We start from the raw sequence: 24,640 nt of genomic DNA on the forward strand, positions 1-24,640 counted from the left end.
AAGAAAAGTGGTCAAGACAACGCGATAATGACAACTCTTTTTTTATTGTTGTTGTTCATGATGATGATGATGATGATGGATTTTTATGGCGCAAGGGCACCTATGGCCAAAGAGCGCCATGGCACATGGTAGTTTCAACTTCTCAAGGTGGCGTCGAAGGCCCATTTCCCAAGCATTTCCCAAGCCATTGTCAGTCGCGCGTTCTTCTGTCCACCTTTCTTGTGAATGTGTCTTATTTCGCGCTAACGTTTGTACATATAACCAGAGCTAAGCCACTGCCTAATTTTTTTTTACTTTCGCGAGGGGGGGGGGGGGAGTGGTTTGTATCGCATCCCTGTAATATTTTAAACACCACCGTTACCCTCAATGAACAACCGCAGCCTTACGTCAGCGCTGAACGTGGTGGCGTTTGTCATCATCAGCACAAGTTGGCGTCGTTAACGATGGAGTCTGTGATGCTTAGCAGCAATTCAGCAGGCGCCTGGCAAAAACGCACCCGGGCAGCCTCATTTTTCACAGCGCGACACACTGGTCCACTTCGCTCAGAAGCTTCAGGAGACACCCAAGCTCTGCCTTAAGGGTATAACGCGATAGCAGTAATGGGTCTGTAGCGCCCCTCGTGTCGTGCTCTGACCGCAACGCACAACTCGCTGGGCGTGCAGCGCAAAAAAGATCAGTTCAACACCCAACGCTGTCGGGGCTCGCCTCACCTTAGCTCCGACGGGTCCCTTCAGCGGCGTGGGGCCCCCTTTGAGTGCCATTTCGCTGAAATGGTCATTCTATACTTTACATTCCAAGACCGCGGGGGGAGTCGTCATACGTCTCCTGGTGCAGCGGTTAAGCGATGCGCCGCTGCCCAAGCAGGTGACCGTTTCAAGCACAGCCATCGGCTGGGCTTGTGCGACCCATTTCGCTCTTCCCGAGCTACCTCTATTGACCCATGATTAATTTAACGGCAACCTGCCATCATGGCAGGTGGCAGCCAAATTAATGCTGTTTTATTAGTAATTTTTATTGAAACGAAAAGCTTCACTACGCTAGGTAAATCAATTGTCGCGTAGAACAGAGAAAGACCCTGCACGACCTTCAGCCCAGCTACGTTAGCCGCGTATGACCATATGTAGTACCGTTATGGTGTGGACCCCTGACCTTGACCCATGGCCTTTAGTTGACCTTTGCCATTAGGTGACCTTTGGGTTGACCTTTGATCTTAGCAACATCCGATGGGGTGATGTGAAGCCACGTGATGACATGCGATGAGGGTGTCGTAAAACCACGTGATATCACGTCATAGCCACGAGGTCGTGTGGGTATATATAGAACCGATGTCCCGAGAGCGTAGCGGTGCTGCCATGGACGAGCGTCAGATGCTTTTCGCTAAATTCCAGGATTAGTCAAGTTAAGCCACTGCCAAATTTTAATGATTGTTTCTATTCGCAACTTATGTTATCTAAAGTTAATTTTGGTGTCTCACGGCAGTGTTGCATATCCTTTCTTACATGTAAAACATGACAGCTGTCTGATATATGGTCAGCCTTCTCGGGCAAGAATCTTCAAAATTGTAATATTGTAAGACACCGTTATGAAAATATTGAAGATGATGTTCTATTATTCTGATATGTAGGAAAATTTTTCTCTTACAGTGTTTCCATCGATCGCATCGAGCAGTAAAGATTGCCATAAAAAAGCAATGGGGAACGCTTTTGGCGATAGCAAAAATGTGAACAGAAAAAAAATACGTGACTGCCGTCTGGTGACTTGCGGGAATATTGATTGTTATGGTGAAATCTTAATTATATGAAAAAATTGCGTTAATAACGGTTTCGAGCTCAATAATGATTTTGTCCAAAATTGCTGGGTATGGCGGTAGTGTAACGGCTAAGACACGGAAATAGCAGTCGCCCGAATGTATTTATGCAGCTCACCCACTCCTAGAGTCTTTGAAGCTATCTTTGTGACCCTAATATGCATTCGTGACACAGATGAAGATATTTCTGAAGCCAGGAAGACCACAAAAGCGTGTTAAATATTTTCGTCAGCAAAGAAGAGATATATGAACTGCGCAGTCACGCTGAACACAATGAAGACCGACGATCTTAGTGCGTTCCTCTCCTTATCTATTGACCCCGGCATTAAAGGGGCTATGAAGAGGACTCTAATAAAGTTGCGGCATGCCTGGGATATTGAAGCACGCCGCTTCACGAATAGCGTCTAGCAAGGATTTTTTTTTTAATGCGCTTTGTAGAAACTGAGTTATCCGTAGCTAAAATTTGAATTTCAGCGTCTTCACGCCTTTCCCTCTCCTTTCGTCACTTTTTCTATGCTGGAAGGTAGGCGCTCTTTCGCCGACCCCCTCTGGGAGCGCAGCTTCCCGACCCGCCGGGGCTAAGCGGCTTACTGGCCGCGGCCACGGTAGCGGCTTGACGTCTGCAAGAATCTAACCATTGGCCACCTCTCATCTTGTCTACGCAGATGCGGGGGACGGAGGAGGGTCCGTGCATGAAAAAGTTGCCGGGAAGGGCTCGCCTATTTTGACGCGTGATTGTGGGTCGTCTGCTGCATTTAGAAGAGTATTATTTGGCTGTGGCTTTCATGGAAATGCAATGCAGTGATTAAGTGAGTTAACGTGCTCTCCTCGGAAGGCGTCTCAGAGCCCCTTTAATATCAAGGACCGTGCAAAGTCAGGCTACTATTGTCTGCATGGTCCTCCTAGCACGCCGCAAGCTTCCTAGTGACTGGACTCAAAAATTTATGCTGCGAAGTAACTTGAATCCTGAACAGCACGCTTCTAGGGATAACAACAACATCGTCGTCATCAGCCTGACTACACCCTCTGCAGGGCAAAGGCCTCTCCCATGACTCTCCAATTAACCCTCTCCTGTGCCAGCTGCGCCCACCCTATGCCTGCAAACTTCTTAATCTCATCCGCCCACCTAAATTCCTGCCGCCCCTGCTACGCTTACGTTCTGTTGGAACCCGCTCCGTTACCCTTAAGGACCAGCGGCTATCTTGCCTTCGCAGTACATGCCCTGCCCAAGCCCATTTGTTCCTCTTGATTTTGACTAGGATGTCATTAACACGCGTTTGTTCCCTCACCCACTCTGACCGCTTCCGGTCCTTTAACGTTAAACTTATCGTTTTCTTTTCCATAGCTCGCTGCGTTGTCCTTAACTTAAGCTGAACTCTTTTCGTTAGCCTCCACGTTTCTGCCCCGTAGGTGAGTACCGGTAAGATACAGCTGTTGTATACTTTTCTCTTGAGGGATATTGGTAACCTACCATTCATGATCTGAGAGAACCGGCCATATGCGCTCCACCCCATTGTTATCCTTCTAGTTATTTCCCTCTCATGATCCGGATGAGCTGTCACTACCTGCCATGAGTAGACGTATTCCTTTAGACTTCCAGCACCTCGTTGCCAATCCGCCTTTTTCATTTTCCTGTGCTGCCACCTCGCGTACAACGATGGAAGCTCACTGGTAGGGTACTGCGCGCCCAGCCCGGCCGGACTGAGTGCCGCTCCGGAGCACGTTTTGTTGGAATCTGTCGACGATGGCGTGTCCTGGGCAGCACCTGGTACCTGGAGGACTTCTAGGATTGACTGATGGCTGGGTGCAAAGTCCGAGGCAGGCTGCAGTGCCTACCGAAGAGCAAATTCTTCAGTATCTCCGGTCATCCGGCATGCGATGAGAACACCAGCTGAGCAAGGGCCGCCGCTTCAGAGATGAAGGCTACATTCGGAACATAATGTTCAATGAAATATCCCCGATCAGTGAGGTTGGCGTTTTCCGCTGCATATGCCTGCCATTTATGAAAGGTGGATACTACATCGTGCACGCCGTAGTACAGAATACGACTGGGGACCACAGTTTTCACAAGCAATCGTTGTGTTCAAGCGCTGCAGAAACTGCTACACGAGCTATAAAAGCACAAGCGTACTCGCAACAAAGCAGCTCTGCTAGCATTTCACTGTATTTTCCCACAGCACACCGCTGCATAGGTTAAACAAGCATGCGCGTCCATAAAGACGAGCGCGAGAGGCGCACATTGATGCATTCCGGCGATACCACGCAGAGGTCTTCATCATGGATATGATTCGAACACACGCATAACGCACCTTCTTCTTCTTCTGCCTCTTAATACATGGCACATACCCACACTGGGGGATTGGCCAGGGTGTAGTGGCATAAACAATTAAGGAAATTTCCGTAGGAGATTATGACAAAATTTTAGCACCATGCGTGAATGCTCTCGTAGCTACTTTTTCGTTGCCCGCTCCATCGCGCGTTGAAAGCGGCTCACAGCACTTGCCCATTCGGCCTTTTTGCTTGAGAAAGCAAAAAGCGTCGGAACGAAGTCTAAATGCCGCGGTGACATTCGATGCCTTCCTGGCCATGAATAAAACCTTTTGTGATAGACTGCACACGCATTTAACCGCAGTACCTCGTCCGTACCTGTCACAAAGTGATTCCTGCACAGTCTTGACGTGCTTGATGGTGCCCAAGGGCGGTCACGATCGTCGAGCCGGAGAACTGCTTTTATCCACGCTTTGCGTCGAAGCTGTCCCGGGAAGCGTTCCGAAAGCGAAAAAAAATCCGAGTTTGCTTCCCTTTACATATTGGGCATTGCAGCCGTATGCAACACATGTCGTAGGCATCGCGAAATGCGTCGCGCTGAACGCCCGACGGCTGCAGCAACGCACCCTGCGTAGGAAGCCGGATTGTTTACACTTCAACGGCCGGTCTCGAGTGGAGCGCGCGACCCTTCCAATATGTTTCGCGACACCGCCGCCAGGGGATGGGCGCATGCGCAGTCGCGTCGTGAAAAAGGCCGCGGTGGCTCAGTGGTTAGGGCGCTCGACTACTGATCCGGAGTTCCCGGGTTCGAACCCGACCTCGGCGGCAGCGTTTTTATGGAGGAAAAACGCTAAGGCGCCCGTGTGCTGTGCGATGTCAGTGCACGTTAAAGATCCCCAGGTGGTCGAAATTATTCCGGAGCCCTCCACTACGGCACCTATTCTTCCTTTCTTCTTTCACTCCCTCCTTTATCCCTTCCCTTACGGCGCGGTTCAGGTGTCCAAAGATATATGAGACAGATACTGCGCCATTTCCTTTCCCCAAAAAAAACCAAACCAATTGTGAACTGCTGTTTCCTTGCTAGACTATTGAGCATTACTTTGCTTTTCTGCATGTTAATTTTTAGGCCCATGGTTCTGCTCTGCCTGTCTAACTCACTGAACATGATTTGCAGTTCATCTGCTGAGTAACTCAGCAAGGCAATGTCATCAGCGAATCGCAGATTATTTAGGTGCCCATTAGCTCTTATCCCCAACTGTTCCAAATTCAGGCCTCGGAGTACCCCGTGTCCACAGGCGGTGAATAGCATTGGCGAGATAGTGTCTCCCTGTCTGACGCCACTCCTTATTGGAATTTTATCGCTGACTATGCTAGCTGTGCAGTTGCTCCATATATCTTCCAGTATTTTGACATAAGGCTCTCCTACACCCTGATTCCGCAATGCATGTATGACTGCTGAGGTTTCCACTGAGTCAAATGCTTTATCGTAATCAATGGGGTAACAACAGTTTAGTCCTAAAAACAGATGAGTGATCGCCTGTGAGCATTTAGAACAGAAGTTCTACTCCTCTAGGTACAACTTCCGATTTCGATGTGGAAGAGACAATGGTCAAAACGAACTTAACTGCACGGTGGTATGGCCCAAGCTATGGCAATATGAACACATGATTATATGACTGTGACTTTTGGGTAACTGACCTTGTCCTGACATTTGATTTGATACAGTGGGCACCACACCGACAATGACTTTCAATGCCTCACTAGGTAAAACTGAAGTTAACTGCTTGGTGGTATAGCCCAAGCTATGGTAGTATGACCACGTGATCATATGACTACCATTGGGTACCTGACCTTGTCCTTTGACCTTGACACTTGACCTCGACATTTAATTTTGAGACAGTGGGCATCACGTACCGCCTAGTTCTAATGTCATAGTTACCCAAGTTCCAACTGCAAGCAATTACTTTACAGGCCATAAAACAGTCTTCACCTTACTCAAGCCACCGAAAGACGGGGGTGAAGCCTTTTATGTGCAAAAATAAAACATTCAAAGCAAGCGAACCGTGTCTCATCAGGCTTAACAGAGCTTTCGCTCGTATAACAAGGTTCAAATCACGTTGAAAATCAGCCATTTTTTAATCCTATCAATCATAGAAAACCATTTGACACGATTGCATGCAAAATTTCCAACCTTGTCAGTGTTATTCTCGTGCCATACGACGTTGTCGGGGTAGAGCTGGTTGTGCAAGCGGCCCGCGTCGATGGCCTGTTTCATGGTGTGGCGCATCCACAGGCCTCGTACCATGACCTGCAAAGCAGGGGAAAGTAGAATGTTCTCGGCATGCGTCGTCTCCAGCCTTCGTCATGAAGTGACGAGGAAATGTGTTTCCCAACTGTGCTCATGAGCCCAACTATCGAAGCGACAGCTGCATAAAGGACTTTCTGCGGGGCAGACTGGGAAAGTTGACCTCCGTCTCAAAAATGCCTTGTAATGAGCTTGCAAGGCGCTTCCATCGTAAAGAACTCATACCAAAGTACTCGATTTTAACATATTACAGTTATTAGCGAGCAGAAAGCACAGCTTACAGTCACTACACTTCGATTAAAAGTTATATGTGTGCTTTCGCACATTTCCTTCATCAGTCTTGTCTATACGAATGCAAGAAGACTAGCTTACAACTTTAGACATGTGCTACAGAAGCAAGGCTCGCGCCCTGTGTAGATGCTTGAGGGTTCACAGTCGTACCTGGACCAAGGCGGAGACGATCAGCTGTCCGCCGGTAGCACAAACGGCGAGCACAACGTCGCCTGCGGCGTCCACCACTATGGCGGGAGCGAACGACGAGGCGGGCCGGAATCCGGCGCGGATGTAGTTGTTCTCAGAAGGCGGCACGGTGCGGTCGCTCTCCACGCTCGGCGTCGAAAATGCGTTCATGTGGTTGTTGCACCACACTCCCGTTGCCTCCGAGCGGAGCCGGGCTCCGAATCTGCGTATTTGCCCAAGTACGGTCTTTGAAATATAGGTTCGACCACCACCGTCAGCCCAGCCAGGCAGATCGCAGGACAGGAAGCTGCTTGCGCGCTCTTTTATTAAAGCGTCGCCTCCCATTAACTCATTTTTAAAGAAATTCCTGCACTCATCTTAGCACCTCTTGTTCTACTGCCGTCGCCACTCCCATGGTATTGAGTCTGCCACTGTACTATAACACAAAGTTTGAACGAGACATTAGGCGTTGCGTCTACGTCCATCTCTCCGTCTGCATTCAAGCTGGGTTGTCAGCCGAAGCATGTTCTCTGATTACGTATCTTTCAAATCCTGCCACTCGCTGCAAATCTGCTTCTTCATCTCACGCTATGTGGTCCACAGCTTCAGATAAAGCTTTTTCATTAATCTTCATTGTAAACATGCACTGAAGTTCACCTCAGAGCATCCTCTGCGGACTACATTTTTAGTTCGTTAGCATTAGAACGTGAATTATCGAAGAGTGTGTCCGGCATTGGCGTGCAAGCTTCGGTGAAGAATAGGCTAAGTATAGAGGGGAGCAATCATCCTCTCGATTTTCGGGGAGGCGAAGGAAAGTACGAGAGAGAAGAAGGAGAGAGGGTGGGAGGAGACTGATGGCGAGAAAGAAACCGCAGTCGCCAATCAGAGCGGAGGGGTGAAGAGAGTGGAGACGGGGTGCGGCGTGTCATACTGTGATTGATGGACCGGATCAAACCACCAGCTCGCACTCTCTGAACATGTCAGCGGCAGCGGCTACTAAGTCCGGGAGGAGCATTTGACCCGGCGGGTTTATACGTTTCGCTCCGCTCGCCCTCCCCAGCAGAGCGTTCCGCAGGAAAAGTTTCAAGGCGTAAGCCTGTCTTGACTCACGAGTGGCGTGGACAGAAGCTCTAGACGAAAGTTGTCCGCACAAACTGTCAATAGTAAATTGTATGGTAAATAAAACGAAATGTAAACGTTGATTAAGGAACAGTTCATAAAAAAAATGAAAGCAGAAAGAGAGGAAAGGGAAAAGCTTTCGCATTTCCATTCTTAAGCAGACTTAAGTGTAGCCCTGTAAGTTCTTAGCCTTCTGCATTGAACAAAAATTTAGATGATAGGCCGTCACGTGACATGTTTTGAAGCCGGAAACGAGCTCGGCGCCACGTCGTCCGGGGCGCGCTCTTGTTTACGTTTCTCCGCGCGCGCGTTTCAAACCACGCGAAGGAGCCGGCCTAAAGAGACTCCCGTGCGAGTGGCGCTTGGTTTCTGGCCGTTGTTCATGCACGGGAGACGTCGGAAGCGTTCGTGCGAGACATTCGGCTCCTTCCAGTTATTGCTCTTTGCCGTGTCGTATCCGCACAGTCCCCGCTCTCTCGTTTGAATGAAACAGTCCGGCCTTGCATGGCCATAATCAAGTAGCATTCGGCGATGGAACTTATCGCAACTGCGGTAAGCGCGGGAAGGAACTTTCACTTATTACGGTGGCCCACCATAGTACGCAGTGTCTATTGCCGCTTTTGCCTGCGTCGTTTTGCGACGGCGGAGGTATGTACCCCTGAGTTGCTTGCAGACTGCACTTGGCGAAATATACTGGTATACTTACATCTGGTCCATCCTAGTCACGTGTTAATCGCAGGGATAGAAGGTTAATTTCACCAGATCAGGTGAAAGGCACAAAATTTTAGTTCAGTGAGATTGTGTGTAAATACGCAGCTGCTGCCAGAATATAGCAGAAGAAAACCTAATCTAGCATATACTTTTAAAAGCGTGTTCTTTTTTTTTCTTATATAAACTGTTACACATGGTGCCCCTGAAGTCGAACTCGTTACTCTGTGTCGTGTATCATCCTTCATTCCATTCGTTGTGCTGTGTGTATTGGATTGCGCTGTGCACGTCATGATGCTTCCGAACCAACTATTCCACCTTAATGCAGTGTAAAGTACTGCCTTTAAAGCTTCGTGTCCAGCTTGCTGGCACGAGTCTTATATTTAAATGGCTCCCTGCAACACTTTGTATTTGAGAGCATAATGATTTTTGAGTGGAGAGCTGTTGAATGTGCTCATGGGATTGTACAGAAATCATTATTTGCTAGAATGAATTTAGAATTTCATGCATGAGATCTCTGAGTAAGGTTTCTGGTATCGGGCTGTTTGCGTGATATGCTCGCATAATAGTGGCCCACATACTGGCCACACGCTATCTGGTGGATTGCACAACCCTCTCAGTTTTATGCTGAATGAGTGTGCACCTGTGTGCTTTTGGCTGAGTCGTGATCAGTGCTGCCATGCATGGTCACACCCCAGCTGTCTTTTAATGCTGCTCTTATTGTTGAATGTTGCAACCTGCCTCCATTGCGTATGTTTGGGCACCTGGCTCTGTCAACAGTGCCTTCTGCTGCAGCAGAGAGGACAAGAAAAATCCTGCAACTTTTTTTTGGCCTGGAAAACTGTATTTATCTTCATATCATATTCCTTGCGGCTGGCCACGCCAGGAATGTTTTTTCATGCAGCAGGGAGGATGGGCCAGTATACTAAAAAGTTTGAGTTCTTCACACTGAATGCAAAATGCAGTATCAGAACATGTTCATAATTGTGGCCGTGCCAACAATGACTTCTGATTCACAACTCCAAGAGCCACTCAGAAGTGGCAGAAACGGAGAAGGCCGACAGGGCCCATAGTAGCACGGCAGGGGAGGATTTGTGGGGGGTTGGGGAGTCGCCCCCCTTCGAAAGCCGTAAATTTTACATAAGAAAACCATGCCGAACCCTTTTTTCTCAACAAAAGAAGTCTAAGAGATACATGTTTCAAATGAGACTACGCCCCTTTAGGAAGATCCATAAATCCACCCTTTGTAGCAGTGCACCATGCTGCATAGCATGTTTCACATCCACAGTTTTTTATTTTATTTTTGTTTTATTTATTTATCACATGCTGCGGACCTAATACGGTCCAAGCAGGAGAGGCACAGTACAAAACAATAGAGTACAAAACTTCGACCTTGAAAGAAAAAAAAGAAACACGATCAACAAAAAGGACGACCAACACTTATACACGTTAGACACAGGATGAAAGAAACAATACGCAGTGTCAACAACGCAGCATGTCACAGGCAGCGCCAACCGACGGTTGAAATTACTCAGGGCAGGCAAGCAAAGGAGAATCATGAGGCAGTCCGTTGCAATCAGTAATCGCATTAGGAAAAAATGAATACTTATAGGCATTCGTGCGGGCAAAAATGGGTTCAATGTAGTGTTTATGCTTATGACGAGATTTCTTACATGACTGTTTAGTTATGAAATCCTGGGTGTCTATGCCTAGTTTTGAAAATACAAACAACCAAAAAATTTAATTCGAGCCGTTTTTCTCGGTTCTCTTAAGCATTCAAGCTTTGCTTCTTGCAGCATAGTAGATGGAGAGTCGCGGCGTTTGTAGCCGTTGTATATAAGACGCGCGGCTAGCCTCTGAATTTTTTCAATTTTTTCTATATCTACCGTTGTGTGAGGGTCCCACACAATACTAGCGTACTCGAAGGAAGGTCTTACTAGCGCTTTGTACGCCTTACTTCTCAGATCACTTGACGATCTTCCTAATTTGTGTTTTAAGAAGCCTAATTTTTTATGAGCTGAAGAGCATATGTTATCGATGTGCGCCGTCCATTTAAGCCTGTTTGTAATTGTGACTCCTAAATACTTATATTCCACTACTTGTTTAATCATATTTCCGCCCATGTTATATGAAAATACCAGTTTTTTACTTCTATTATTAACACACATATGCAGTCTTTTCAATGTTAATCATCAAGTCCCATTTATCACACCATTCTGCTAGTAAGTTTAGATTTGCGTTCAGCTCGAGTTGATCCGTAACAGAATTTATGGTAGTAAAAATGGCATAGTCGTCTGCAAACAGTTTAAGTGACACAGTTGGCCTGACAGAGTAGACCAGAATATTGATATAAATATCAAATAGAACTGGTCCTCTTACAGATCCTGGGGCACTCCCGAGTAGGCATCTAAATTTTCAGAACAAGAGCCGTCTATGTCTATACATACTGTTTTCTGTTACTCAAGTACGATATAACCAAATTGATTATTTTTGAAGGTATACTAACTGTTTTCATCTTCAGGATTAATTTATTATGAGGCACCCTATCAAATGCTTGGATAAATTCAAAAATAATATATCTACCTGGCTATTAATATCTAGAACTTCAGCGATTTCGTAGACGGTTGCTATCAATTGCGTGTTAATGAAAAAGCCGTGCCTGAACCCATGTTGCGCTTTGTTTATAATCTTGTTTGTATCTAAGAAGGTATTGAAATATTTCACAAGAATATGCTCGAGCACCTTACAAGAAATACATGTAAGTTTGAAAACACGCTTTGAAAGTGAGAGTTAAACATTTCTGCTATTTGCTGGCAGTCTGCAACGACAGTGTTGCCTGCCACTATCTCCTCGATTCGTCGAAGATTTTTGTTCCCTAGGAACGGCCAGAACTTTCGTGGTGGGCTTTCTGAAGCAAAACGGCAGAAAGTGTCAGTGTAGTAACGTTCCCGAGACTCTCGCAACTTAATTGTGCGTATAGAGTTTAGTTCTGTAACAACCTCGTCGCCAGCGCGCTTTAATTTCCTACAGCGCTTCAACCTACGTTTTATCTGGAGCAGATCTCTGTTTATCCAAGGGCTCCCTCGACCAACTTTTTCCAGCTTTTCTGGGATAATGTTTTCTATGCAGTGGTGACACCAAGATTTCAACTTAGTCCATAATACTTCAACGTCATCATCAATGAAGAAGAAAAGGCAATCCTCTTAATAATGTGCAATTTGAACATCTGCGGCGGAATAGTTCTCAACAACAACAGGCTTCGTTTACAAGAACTCGCCTTTCGTAAAAAAACACAAATGAAGTAAATAAGTTTATGATCGGAAATGTCATCATGAGCCTCCGTTGCACGTTCCTGAAAGTGGTTAGAACAAAACAAAAGGTCTTAAATTGAGGAAGCAGAATCTGTTACGCGTGTTGGAAAAAATACTGTTTGATTAAGGTTAAATGCAAGCAACATGTCAAACAACACTTCGGAACTATAAACATCCACAGGACCACACTTCATTTCCAGCCAGTTAATACAGGGGAGGTTAAATCTCCAGCAACTATTATATTTTGATCACGGTACTTCTATAAGTGATCGTAAAGTTTTGACAAAAATTCTGGCGAGGAACCAGGTAACCTGTAAACACCAGCGATAATTACACTACTGCCACTAAGTTCAACTTTGAAAAAAAACGCTTTCATGATCTTAATCAACTGCTGGCAGTTGTGACATTCCTTGTGTGCTGCGAGGTTCCGCGTTCCACGGCGCGGCGTAGACGGAGACCCAGATGACAGCGGCATCATCAATTACCCAGCCATGCACTTTGAGTGACGACCAGAACGAAGGGACCCGCCGCCGTGACAGCGGCATCATCAATTACCCAGCCATGCTCTTTGAGTGACGACCAGAACAACCGGACCCGCCGCCGCCGCCGCGGGGAAACAGGCTTTATCCTCCCCAATTTGCGTGGCCGTTCCAGGTGCTGCCCTCCCGGGGACATTCCAGGACAAGGGAGCTGTCAGCGGGCCAGAGCGCGCCGTACCACAGCCGACGCTATGCGCTACCGCGAAGACAACATTCTTTCCCTCCTTCCCCTCTCGACGTGGGCTATCGCCGGGAAGGCACCCACAGCTTCCCGCCGTGCCTCGTGAACAAAAGCGCATTCCCAGAAGGGCCGTGACGGACACCTGTCATGGCGGACAGGCAGTACTCGCCAAGAATGTGGAAAGACAGGCGCTAGTGAATTAGCTCCGAAGAGAGAGCCTGTGTATACTCTCACTTGAGAGAGAGTGGTGGCGTTTTTGTTGTTTATTTAGTTTGTATTGTTAACAGACTCTGGGTTCGAGGCTAAGCCCAACCCAAGGGGTTGTCCCCATCTCGCATGTTATTTTGGATTGGAGAATTGATGCTTTGGGCGGGCCACTGGAAATGACCGCCCTTAGTCCTTTGTTAATCAAGTGCTTAAAAGCACATGTAAACAGATGCAGTCCAGTCTGAGCTGGGGCTCCATGCTTAGCATGTAATGTGATGCTACTTAGGCACTAACCTGCCCGGTCGATGAGTAAAGTAGTGCAAAGTTTGTTCTTTTGTAAATTCAGTTCTGCTTTTTCCAGTTTAACTCTCTGTATATGTATGTTGTAAAATTATGCTCTGCTGTCATCATCTACAAGCTCGCCTCCTGTTCATCTTCCAAGCCGAACGACACTAGAGGAAGGGTTTGTGAACCATCCTCGAAGAAACGGACGACTATTGAAATTCTACTGCATACACGCTCAGGACGACATCGTTCGCCAAGAGGGCCTTCAGCGCCGAAGCCCGTCGGCGTGCAGCTTCTGCCAGCAACCGCTCGAGCCCAACTCCGGAGCCACTCCATCGCCCCCATGAAGTCGTCGGCACGTAAGCTCGGACGCCCCAGCCTCTGATGTATAATCTTAATCATGTGTAATTATTGAATATACCTGTTTGTTTAAACTGAGCCATACGGTGTCTCTTTGCCTCTCCGTCCCGTGTGGACCTGCGCATTATGGGGGTCATCACACTGGTGTCAGAAGTGGGGTCTCAAAAGCAAATGTCCTCTGAATGCTGCGACATTCATGACTTCAAAATTGTAATCAAAAGGGAATCACGGGACTGATTGTGGGACTTTTACCCCCATTTGAGAGGCTTGAGGCACCGGAGGGCTTGAAAAAAAAATGTCTTTATCTGAGGGAGCTCCCACTCCACAGCCGTCGCTCGGAGCAAGCATGCTGGCATTAGGAAGCGTCATTCCGACGTTTACGGGAGATAAGACAGGGGTTCCAATCTGCGATTTCTTTTCCATGCTAGAAGAGATTGGGAAAATGGGGGGATGGTCCGATGCTCAAATGCTGGGAATGGCGAGGTGTAAGATGGCAGGAGCTGCTCATGATTTTGCATGGCGAGACGAAAAAGTAAAATCCACAAAATCATTTGCGGAATTTAAGAAGCTCGCGTTTGAGCATTTTGACACTGAACCACGTCACGTGCGAGTACAGAGGTTCCGTGACGCCGGACAGATGGTAGGGGAGGACGTGCGAACGTTTGCGTCACGGCTTCAGCGCTTAGCGCGCGATACGTTAAGCAGGGAGGAGGAAGGAGACCAGCTTAAGAAGAAATACGCGGAGGATATACTTAAAGAGGAAATGACCGCTTTGTTCGTGGCTGGTCTGCAAGACCCCGTGCGCCGGTTCGTGCTCTCGCGCAAGCCGAGCAATTTCGACCAAGCCGTGGAGGCCGCATTGGATGAGGAACGAAATGAGGCGCTAACGACAGCCGCAGCGAGAGTGCGCGTCATAGAGAGAGCGGTGCTCAACCCTGAGGTTGCTCTCTTGACAGAGCGATTAGATCGCTTAGAACAGCTGCTATCTCAGCAGGTAGAACGCCAGGTTGAAGCGCGCGCTCAACAGCGCTCATTCGCTGGAAACCGGAGACCGCCACAAAGCTACAGGCGCGGTATGCGAGATTTTGAAGAAATCGTATGCTTCGCTTGCCAGGGTCGCGGACACATCGCCAGATTCTGCCAAAACGTGCGCCGTGGGGAGCCACAAAGAGAAGCAGGCGAGACACGCCCTAAGCAAGCCTACAGCGGGGCTCCAGATACCGAGACAAAAAACTAGTTAGTCCTCCCCAGCCTGAGGAGCGTGGGGAGGGAGCAGTGGATGATGAGGTGGTGGTAGTTTGTGTGGCCGACGAGGCATGCCCTGTTGTGCGTTGCAAGTTAAATGGTTGTTGCATGGAATTGTTGATAGATACGGGGTCAAAGGTGACATTGCTTAAGGAGAGCAGTTTTAACACGCTTCGAAGGAAGGGGGACCGCGAGGTGTTGGAAGCGTCTGGTGGTATGGCAACCAAATTTGTAGGCATAACGGGGGATCCTCTTGGCATAAGTGGACTCTACCGGTTACACTTCTCTCTCGGCGGAATTGCATTGGAGCACCCCTGCTACGTATGCCCGGACACGGTGTCTCTGCCAAACGGAGTGTCAGGTATATTAGGGCAGGATTTTTTGAGAAAAGGGAAGGTAGTAGTCTCATTCTCTGAGGAAGAGGTTAATGCGGGCGGCTCAAAAGTTCCGTTTTTGAACAGGAGAGGGGCTGAGATTCGCATTACCGATATTGACACCCGTCAAACAGTGGGATCATTGGAGAAGGTATATTCGCGGGTTGCGTCCGGTTGGTCGAGGAGGCGGTCGTCCTTCCTTGGTCGGAGCACATTTTGTACGCGTTTGTGCCTTCAGATGTAGAGAGCGGCGCCGTGGGAGTGCTTGAGCCGGTCGACTCTCTCAGCAATGGCCTGAAGGCAGCCGCGTGCCTCGTGACAGTTAATGACGCCCACAGAGTGCCCCTACGGGTGGTTAACTGTAGCCAGCAGCCACTGAGCCTTCCCAAGAACAAAACATTGGCTTTCTTCACCTCTGCGATAGAGCAACGTGAGCCCACCGATACGGTACTCGCAACTGTAGAGCATGCTAGTCCTTCGGCTGCTCCAAAGGTGTCGTTCGATCTTTCTCACGTAAAATCCAGGGAGAGGGAGGCTCTGGCTGGTTTGCTGAACGACTACTCGGAGGTATTCGCCGCGTCCAACCTGGATTTGGGCTGCTGTGGCGTTATAAAGCACAGGATAGAAACCGGCACTTCATCGCCCGTTTACCAGCGTGCGTACAGGATTCCTTACTCCCAACGTGAGGAGATGGAGCGGCAGGTGCAGGACCTGATTGATCGCGGCTTTGTCGAACACTCAAAGTCACCCTGGGGAGCACCAGCACTATTGGTGGAAAAGCCAGATGGCTCGTATCGATTGGTAGTGGACTACCGCAAAATAAATGCCGTAACTCGCATCGATCCATACCCCATCCCCAATATACAGGAGACGCTTTCTCAGCTGGGCTCTGCCAGGTACTTCACGGTAGTGGACATGGCGGCGGGATTCTGGCAGATAGCAATGGATCCGGCAGATGCCGAGAAAACGGCATTCAACACGCCCTCAGGGCACTATGAATGGAAAAGAATGCCGATGGGTCTGGCCAACAGCCCTGCTGTCTGGCAGAGAACCGCTGATGTTATCCTGGCAGGTCTTCTGGGGAGGCTGTGCTTCGTGTATATGGATGACATTATCATATACAGTGACAGTTTTGAGAACCATTTGCGCGATATTGAGCAGGTTTTGGTGCGACTAAGAGGAGCGGGTCTCAAGCTGAAGCCCTCTAAGTGCCAATTCCTCAAAAACGAGGTGAAATACCTCGGGCACGTTGTTTCAGCTGACGGCGTGCGACCGGACCCTGAGAAACTAAGGTGTGTCTCGGATTTTCCATCCCCGACTAGCGTCCGCCAGGTCCGGCAGTTTCTCGGCCTGATCGGTTACTACCGAAGGCACATAGAGGAGTTCGCCAAGCTCGCTAAGCCGCTCACCGCCTTAACAGCCAAAAATGTCGCCTTTCGCTGGGACGAAAACGCGGAGAATGCTTTTGGGGCCCTGAAAAGGAAGCTAATGAGTGCACCGCTGTTGCGCCACCCGGATTTTAATTTGCCCTTCGTTATGGCCACAGATGCGTCAAAGTTCGCAGTGGGTGCCGTGCTATCTCAGGTTATCGAGGGCAAAGAACATCCCGTTGCTTTTGCTAACCGACAGCTGAGCCCCACAGAGCAAAAGTACGGAGCTACGGAAAGGGAGTGCCTCGCCGTTGTCTGGGCAGTAAAGCACTTCAGATGCTACCTTTACGGCCGCAAACTCAAGCTAGTCACAGACTGCCATCCTCTGAAATGGGTGATGAGTGTCAGGGACCCTAGCTCGCGACTCGCTAGATGGAATCTACACCTGCAGGAATACTGCTTTGAAGTTGAGCACAAGTCAGGAAAGACGCATCTGAATGCTGATGCACTCAACCGCACAGCTGCCGTGGCAGCTATAGATGAGTTTGTCCCCGTAGTCGACCCCGCCTAATTACGCACAGAGCAGTGCAAAGATCCGGACCTGAAGCGAATAATCGAAAGCTTAGAGGACGCACCGTCTCACCCCGAACAGCTAGGTTATTTCATTGGCAAAGACGGCACCCTGTGTCGGCGCACGAGGCCAACCAGGAAAGGGAGACCAGAGAAAACCGCTTGGGAGAGAGTCGTCATACCTCGGTCGTGGACAGAAAGGGTTCTTCGCGCGTTTCACGATGCGCCATGCGCCGGTCATTTTGGCGTAGCGAAGACACGCAGGCGTGTGGAGCGTTTGTACTTTTGGAGTGGCATGCGACAGGATGTTAGAGACTACTGTGCGAAGTGTCATTCCTGTCTCGAAAGAAAAACACCCAAGGGACGAAGACCAGCTCCAATTCAGCCGTTCCCTGAGGTTTCGGCTCCCTTCGAGCGGACAGGTATGGACATAATGGGCCCATTGCCCACGACCACTTCCGGAAACAAGTACATTTTAGTATTTGTCGATCACCTTTCAAAATACGCGGAAGCGGTAGCACTCCCAGATCAGAAGGCAGACACGGTTGCAAGAGCATTTGTCGAACAGATCGTGCTCCGACATGGACCCCCGAGGCAACTCTTGACAGATCGGGGAACGAACTTCGTGTCGCAGCTAATGAGGAGAGTTTGCGAGCTGCTTAAGATCGCTAAGAAGCAGACAACACCGTACCATCCGGCTTGCAACGGCGCGGTGGAGCGACTGAACCAAACCGTGGCCGGGTTCCTGTCGCATTTTGTTTCGCGCGACCAGCGGGACTGGGACTTGTGGCTCCCGTATGCAATGTTTGCCTACAATTCCGCAGCACACGAGAGCACGGGCGAATCGCCATTCTTTCTTCTCTACGGCCGAGACCCGGACCAGCCTAGTGAAGTGCCAGAGGGCCCCCGTCGTGTCCCATACGCTTCACTGGACGACTATAAGGTTGAGCTAGAATCGCGCTTGCAAGTGGCGAGGGACATCGCAAAGGAGTCCTTAAAGAAAGCGGCGAAGCGCAGAAAGGAGGTGCACGATCGCAGTGCTAGAGACGCGCCGTTTGATGTGGGGGACAGCGTGTACATTGAAAACTGCCAAAGGCAGATTGGGCTAGCTCGTAAGTTCCAGACGAAGTGGAGAGGACCGTGCGAGGTTGTCGAGAAGCTTTCTCCGGTAAACTTCAGAGTCCGAGACGTGAACCGGCGTTTGATAAGGATACACGCAAATCGCCTCAAGTCGGCACCGGTTCAGTATTCACGAAATGAGGAAAGGGAAAGCGCGGATTTTGATGGGGACAGAAGTGAAGCGGAGCGCGCAGATAGTTCGCAAGAAACGCCCTCTCCTGCATTTGTTCGGCAGGCGCCCGAGGTGACGGCCGGAATGCCACCGGATTTACTTCATGCATTGCTAGAAGAAGAAGCGCGCGAGGTTGTCGCGCAGATAACGCCAGGAGAGGCTCCTGCCACGAGCCCTCGCGAGTCCCAAAGCAGACAAAGGGGCACAGACTTACTTAGTATGACTCATGAAGGCCGATATCCGCTGCGAAATCGGAAAGCTAAGTCGGACTAATGGCGTAAACAGAGCGGAGTTGTGAACTGGTTAGAATTGTGTAATGCCGCAGCTCATAACATTGCTATATGCGTATGTGTTAAGTTATCGGAGTTAATAGTTAAACCTTTCTGTCATTAAGTAACACCTTCACAGGAGAGCATGCGGAGCGCATGCAGAACCTGCCCTACTTCCTTTCGTTATCTATATTTTTGTCTGTGCCGTGATCGTGCTAGAAGTGGGAGCTCCTTTGTAACTGTGGTAAATTTATTTCGTCCAGTTTGGACTAGGAAGGAGAGGCTTGGGTGCTGAGTTTCATGTTTATCTGTAAAAGAAGATCAGTGCTGCCCCTGGAGACGCCAGTTATGACAGCGGAGGCATTGGTGTTGTGCAGTGGTGTTGAGTGCAGCGAAAAGTGTTTTGTCGGACGCACTGTGCGAGGCGATTCAGAAAGACAAGGGGAGCTGCAGGGACTCAAATGTTCGGAGAACATTCTTCTGGAGGGTGAGCGAGTGTGACATTCCTTGTGTGCTGCGAGGTTCCGCGTTCCACGGCGCGGCGTAGACGGAGACCCAGATGACAGCGGCATCATCAATTACCCAGCCATGCACTTTGAGTGACGACCAGAACGAAGGGACCCGCCGCCGTGACAGCGGCATCATCAATTACCCAGCCATGCTCTTTGAGTGACGACCAGAACAACCGGACCCGCCGCCGCCGCCGCGGGGAAACAGGCTTTATCCTCCCGAATTTGCGTGGCCGTTCCAGGTGCGGCCCTCCCGGGCACATTCCAGGACAAGGGAGCTGTCAGCGGGCCAGAGCGCGCCGTACCACAGCCGACGCTATGCGCTACCGCGAAGACAACATTCTTTCCCTCCTTCCCCTTTCGACGTGGGCTATCGCCGGGAAGGCACCCACAGCTTCCCGCCGTGCCTCGTGAACAAAAGCGCATTCCCAGAAGGGCCGTGACGGACACCTGTCATGGCGGACAGGCAGTACTCGCCAAGAATGTGGAAAGACAGGCGCTAGTGAATTAGCTCCGAAGAGAGAGCCTGTGTATACTCTCACTTGAGAGAGAGTGGTGGCGTTTTTGTTGTTTATTTAGTTTGTATTGTTAACAGACTCTGGGTTCGAGGCTAAGCCCAACCCAAGGGGTTGTCCCCATCTCGCATGTTATTTTGGATTGGAGAATTGATGCTTTGGGCGGGCCACTGGAAATGACCGCCCTTAGTCCTTTGTTAATCAAGTGCTTAAAAGCACATGTAAACGGATGCAGTCCAGTCTGAGCTGGGGCTCCATGCTTAGCATGTAATGTGATGCTACTTAGGCACTAACCTGCCCGGTCGATGAGTAAAGTAGTGCAAAGTTTGTTCTTTTGTAAATTCAGTTCTGCTTTTTCCAGTTTAACTCTCTGTATATGTATGTTGTAAAATTATGCTCTGCTGTCATCATCTACAAGCTCGCCTCCTGTTCATCTTCCAAGCCGAACGACACTAGAGGAAGGGTTTGTGAACCATCCTCGAAGAAACGGACGACTATTGAAATTCTACTGCATACACGCTCAGGACGACATCGTTCGCCAAGAGGGCCTTCAGCGCCGAAGCCCGTCGGCGTGCAGCTTCTGCCAGCAACCGCTCGAGCCCAACTCCGGAGCCACTCCATCGCCCCCATGAAGTCGTCGGCACGTAAGCTCGGACGCCCCAGCCTCTGATGTATAATCTTAATCATGTCTAATTATTGAATATACCTGTTTGTTTAAACTGAGCCATACGGTGTCTCTTTGCCTCTCCGTCCCGTGTGGACCTGCGCATTATGGGGGTCATCACACAGTGAAAAAGATAAAAGTCCACAGTTTACAAGAATTGCAACACCACCACCTTTAGTTTCACGACCTTTCCGATAACAAACATATGAAGGTGGAAATATGCAACTATCTGGGATATCAGCGTGAAGCCACGTTTCTGTTATGCTGGCTATGTGAGGATCATATGATAGCAAAATGCATTCAAGCTGTTCTGGTTTATTGCGCACACTCTGTGCATTCAAAGAAACGATACGAAGAAGTTTCTGCCCAGGATTTTGCTTAGTGCAGGAGCGTCATTTATCAGTTGTGTTCTTTGTACAATGTAAGACTTTGCAGTTCTTGACATTGTCCCACACATAGACATCATCGTTCAGAAACAACTTGTCATGAACCAGTTTCATTTTGCCATTTGGACGGCTGTCAGCTAGTCCGGACTGCCATAGTTTCTTATCAGTACAGTTCCTTGTGAATAGTCATCGGAAATTGATATGTCGGTGCCCTTGAGTTTCGAACAGTCCTTAAGCAGGGAAGCCTTTTCATTGTGATTGAAGAGGTGTACGATCACGGGTCTTATCTTGTTCTTTCCTGGCCTACCGATCCTATGAATACGTTTCATTAAACTGACATTAACGGCGAGCTTTTCTTTGAAGACCTGGGGAACTACTTTATTTTCAAGATCCTAATTTCGTCGGGGTTTTCCTTGATACCGAAAATTAAAAGGTTATTTCTGCGAGCTTGGCCTTCGAAGTCGACCAGCCGTTTGTTTTGAGCCAACAAAGTTTCTTCGAGATGTTGTACCGTTTCTTCTTTCGCTTTTGTATTTGCAGTTCGTTCGCTTTTGTCAACTACAAAACCTCGTCTAATTTTGTAAGCGTCTGATTCATTTCTGAAAGAGTTGCATCGCGTGTGTTGCCGGCATTTTTTATCCCTTGGTGTTGAGCTAGAATATCATTGAGTCTCTCTGCAATGGTGGGACAAGCCAGGGTCGCATTCAACATCACCACAAAGCAGGATTAAGAGAACAGACCAGCAGTCATTAGCAATTTGAAAGCACCTTCGAGATTTAGTTTGGTCTAAAAGTTTAGGAGTACCCAGTGGCTGCAGTATAAGTTTCACACTGTTGTGCATTGTTTGAAAGTTCTGTTTTATGTTTAACATGCAGAGCTGCAGCCGTACGCATCAATTTTCGCTACTTGATGAACAACTGCCCTGTAATGTCACTTCATAGTCGCACACTTTACTTGTAGTCGACAATACAGAAAATGAAAGTCAATTTATTGTTTAATGAGCGCATCCAATTATTTTATATCATTGATATGCAATGCACGTGTGGATCCTGATTTCACTAAATCCTTTTTTACCAGAAATAACACAATCACAGAACATGGACACACGAACGCGTGTGATAAAAGGCTTCCAAATTCAGCTAGACCTACGCCGTTTTCGCACTTCTTGACCATGACCTCAGCCAGAAAATCAAGTACAGAACCTGCTACATGAAAGGGGTCTAAATATAGCGCGCGACCAAAAATACAGGCTTGACCTTGATATGAACGAATACACTTGAGCACGGCCCGTCCTAGAGGCGTATAGCTCGCTAGGCGGTTCGACCATTACGCGCTTCAAACGAGCATGCAGCAGTTTCTGTATACTATGAACAAAGCGAGCGCTGCTGCTTCCATTACAATATCGCTCTCCACCCATGTCATGATCCCTGCCACTCGCGCAAGCGCAATCGCCGAAAAACAAAAATGGCAGTTTTATTATAATCAACACCAGTTACAATAGCCGGAGCGTTGTAATAACACACATTAGTTGTGAGGGCGTGGGCGAGGTTAGGCGGAGGCTGGGAAAAGCTCACGTAATGAAAACTTTATTAACGAGGCATTGCGCCCCACTACACGATAAGCACCGTGCGCGCTTAACGAGCACGTGTTCGCTCACTATGCTCACACGTCATGGTCACAGGCTCGCATGCGCGACACACACTGCACAAGACTTGGCTGCGTGGCCTGGGGGCGGCTGTGAATGGTAGGTGGCGCTGCTAGTGAGTCTGTTGCTCACAAAGTAGCAACCAAGTTTCACTGCGGACGGAAACGGGAGCGCGAATGGCACACGCACACTGCACGCACAAGACACGAAACGCTCGCACATTACGCTGACGACCGCTCTGTAGCGCACGTCGCATTTAATCACTGGTGAACGAACAGTGCGAATGCCCCTCAGTGAGCAGCAGCGGTCTCCCGACGGTTCCGAGCAGTGTTGCAGTAGACGCAATCCCCGTGCGATCGTTGTCGCCGAGCACGTTCAAATTCGTGCACGCAGCAACGAGAGTTTTGCACTGAATTCCACCTTGAGGCATGGGCGAACGCCGTCAACGTCAGCCTGTGAGCACCACCAAAAACAAACTCGAGCAGTTGAAGGTACGCCTACGCCGCACCGCAAATGGTACGCCACGGCCTTGTGCACTGACATCGCACAGCTCACGGGCGCATACGCGTTTCGATGAAGGTGAAACGTTAAGGCGCCCGTGTGCTGTGCGATGTCAGTGCACGCTAAAGATCCCCAGGTGGTCGAAATTATTCCGGAGCCCTCTACTACGGTACCTAATTCTTCCTTTCTTCTTTCACTCCCTCCTTTATCCCTTCCCCCACGGCGCGGTTCAGGCGTCCAACGATGTACGAGACAGATACTGCGCCATTTCCTTTCCCCAAAAACCAATTTTCAATATCCCTGTGCCCGATTTCTAAATAGCAACTATGACGCCGTGGCTGAGCTGCGCCCTGACAAGACGGCCTCCGGATTGAGAAAAACCACGTGATTTCCTCCATACTTTTCTCCCAGGGTGTTGTATTTGGAAGGGCCTCTCCTGAGTTTTCCTTCCTCCATGGCCCTGCGTTTGATGCGCCCTCTCGAACGGAGTAAGAGTGTAGTAAGCGGACTATTAGCGGTGTAGAGAGGAGTGATTTTCTGCCCAACCTAGTAGTGGAAATTGGGGTTAAAGAAAAGTTGCCGGGCCAGTTGATACATGATTTCAACGAAAACAGCGCCCAAAACACAGGACCAAAAAAAGGAGACACGCGCGCACGCAGCGCTAACAACTAAACGTTTATTGCATTGTTCGCAAAAAATACGAGGAGAATGAATAAAAATATAAAAAATGGCAAAAATAGACACAACCTGAAGGCGAGGACGAGTCTTTTTGTCACTTCTTGTCGCCATGGATTTCCAAAATATCTGATTTCTTTTCTCGTCAGTGCCATCGATGGGATGCTTGTACATGTCGCGCCTTTCCTTTCTATGACGTAAGTTTCATAAAGCTGCGCTTGTGCTGGTGATTATATCGCCTCAAAATCTGGCATCGGCCAAGGTGTGGAATGCGATGACAATCAGACACGTGTTTCGCCAGTGTGCTGCCGTTTCCCGTCTTGATAGGAGCGGCACGTTCTCTTAGCCAGTCTTCGCCTGTTTGACCTATGTAAGTCAGCGCTATGTGCGTGCGTGTCACCTTTTCTTGGTTGTGTCTTTCGGGCTCTATTTCCATCAAATGATTATGAATCACGTCTGCTTCTATAATTCTAAAGCTACCAATACAGGTAGCATTTTGGGTCTGCGGTATAATGTTTCACAAGTTATGCTTTGAATCTACCAGTGAGGAAGTCTTGTTACAAAAATGAAATTGCCGCTGCTGCAGTGAACCGTGGCCCCAAAGTAAGTTTATTAGTGCGCGTTGCCTTACACTGTAGTGCGAGTGCGTGCGACCATGATTTGCGAGTGACGACCGCACGTGGCCTCAGCCAACGCCAACTGCTATGTGAGCAGGATACCGAAAAGAATACCGGTGTGACTTTTCATGCGCTGACACGATGGACGGCGGCGTGCTTGGGACGCATTTTCAATTTGGAAAGGAAGACGTGTATTCAGGCTACAGAGACCCTTGCTCATACCGGAGACGGTGATGGAGGTCTTCTTTTTTTGAGCACCTGCGCGGCTTTTCCGTCTGCAGGAGTGCTTGCGCCGCGTCCGATGCCTACACGCCAACCACGTAAGGCCGCCACGTATAGGGCTCTGAAAAGACGCTCGCTCGCTGGGTAGAGCTTCCCAGCGGGCGTAAGCGCCGCTCCATAAGCCGCTGCAGCCTCAGCTTTCTGCGCATGAGCAATAGATCAGCTCAGCTAAACCCGC

The 24,640-nt window shown here is 49.0% G+C and overlaps 1 protein-coding gene across 1 annotated transcript in view; it reads right to left on the reverse strand.

The window, feature by feature from the left end:
• LOC144120090 (scoloptoxin SSD14-like) overlaps window positions 1-24,640 on the reverse strand; it is a 105,030-nt gene that overhangs the window by 43,150 nt on the left and 37,240 nt on the right. The window contains exons 8-9 of the mRNA XM_077652552.1: window positions 6,822-7,062; window positions 6,267-6,383 (exon numbers count right to left, since the gene is read on the reverse strand). Of these exons, the coding sequence (XP_077508678.1) occupies window positions 6,267-6,383; window positions 6,822-7,062 (358 nt within the window). The remainder of the gene's footprint in view (window positions 1-6,266; window positions 6,384-6,821; window positions 7,063-24,640) is intronic.

Source organism: Amblyomma americanum, chromosome 2 (genome assembly GCF_052857255.1).
Source record: "Amblyomma americanum isolate KBUSLIRL-KWMA chromosome 2, ASM5285725v1, whole genome shotgun sequence".
Taxonomy (NCBI): Eukaryota; Metazoa; Arthropoda; class Arachnida; order Ixodida; family Ixodidae; genus Amblyomma; species Amblyomma americanum.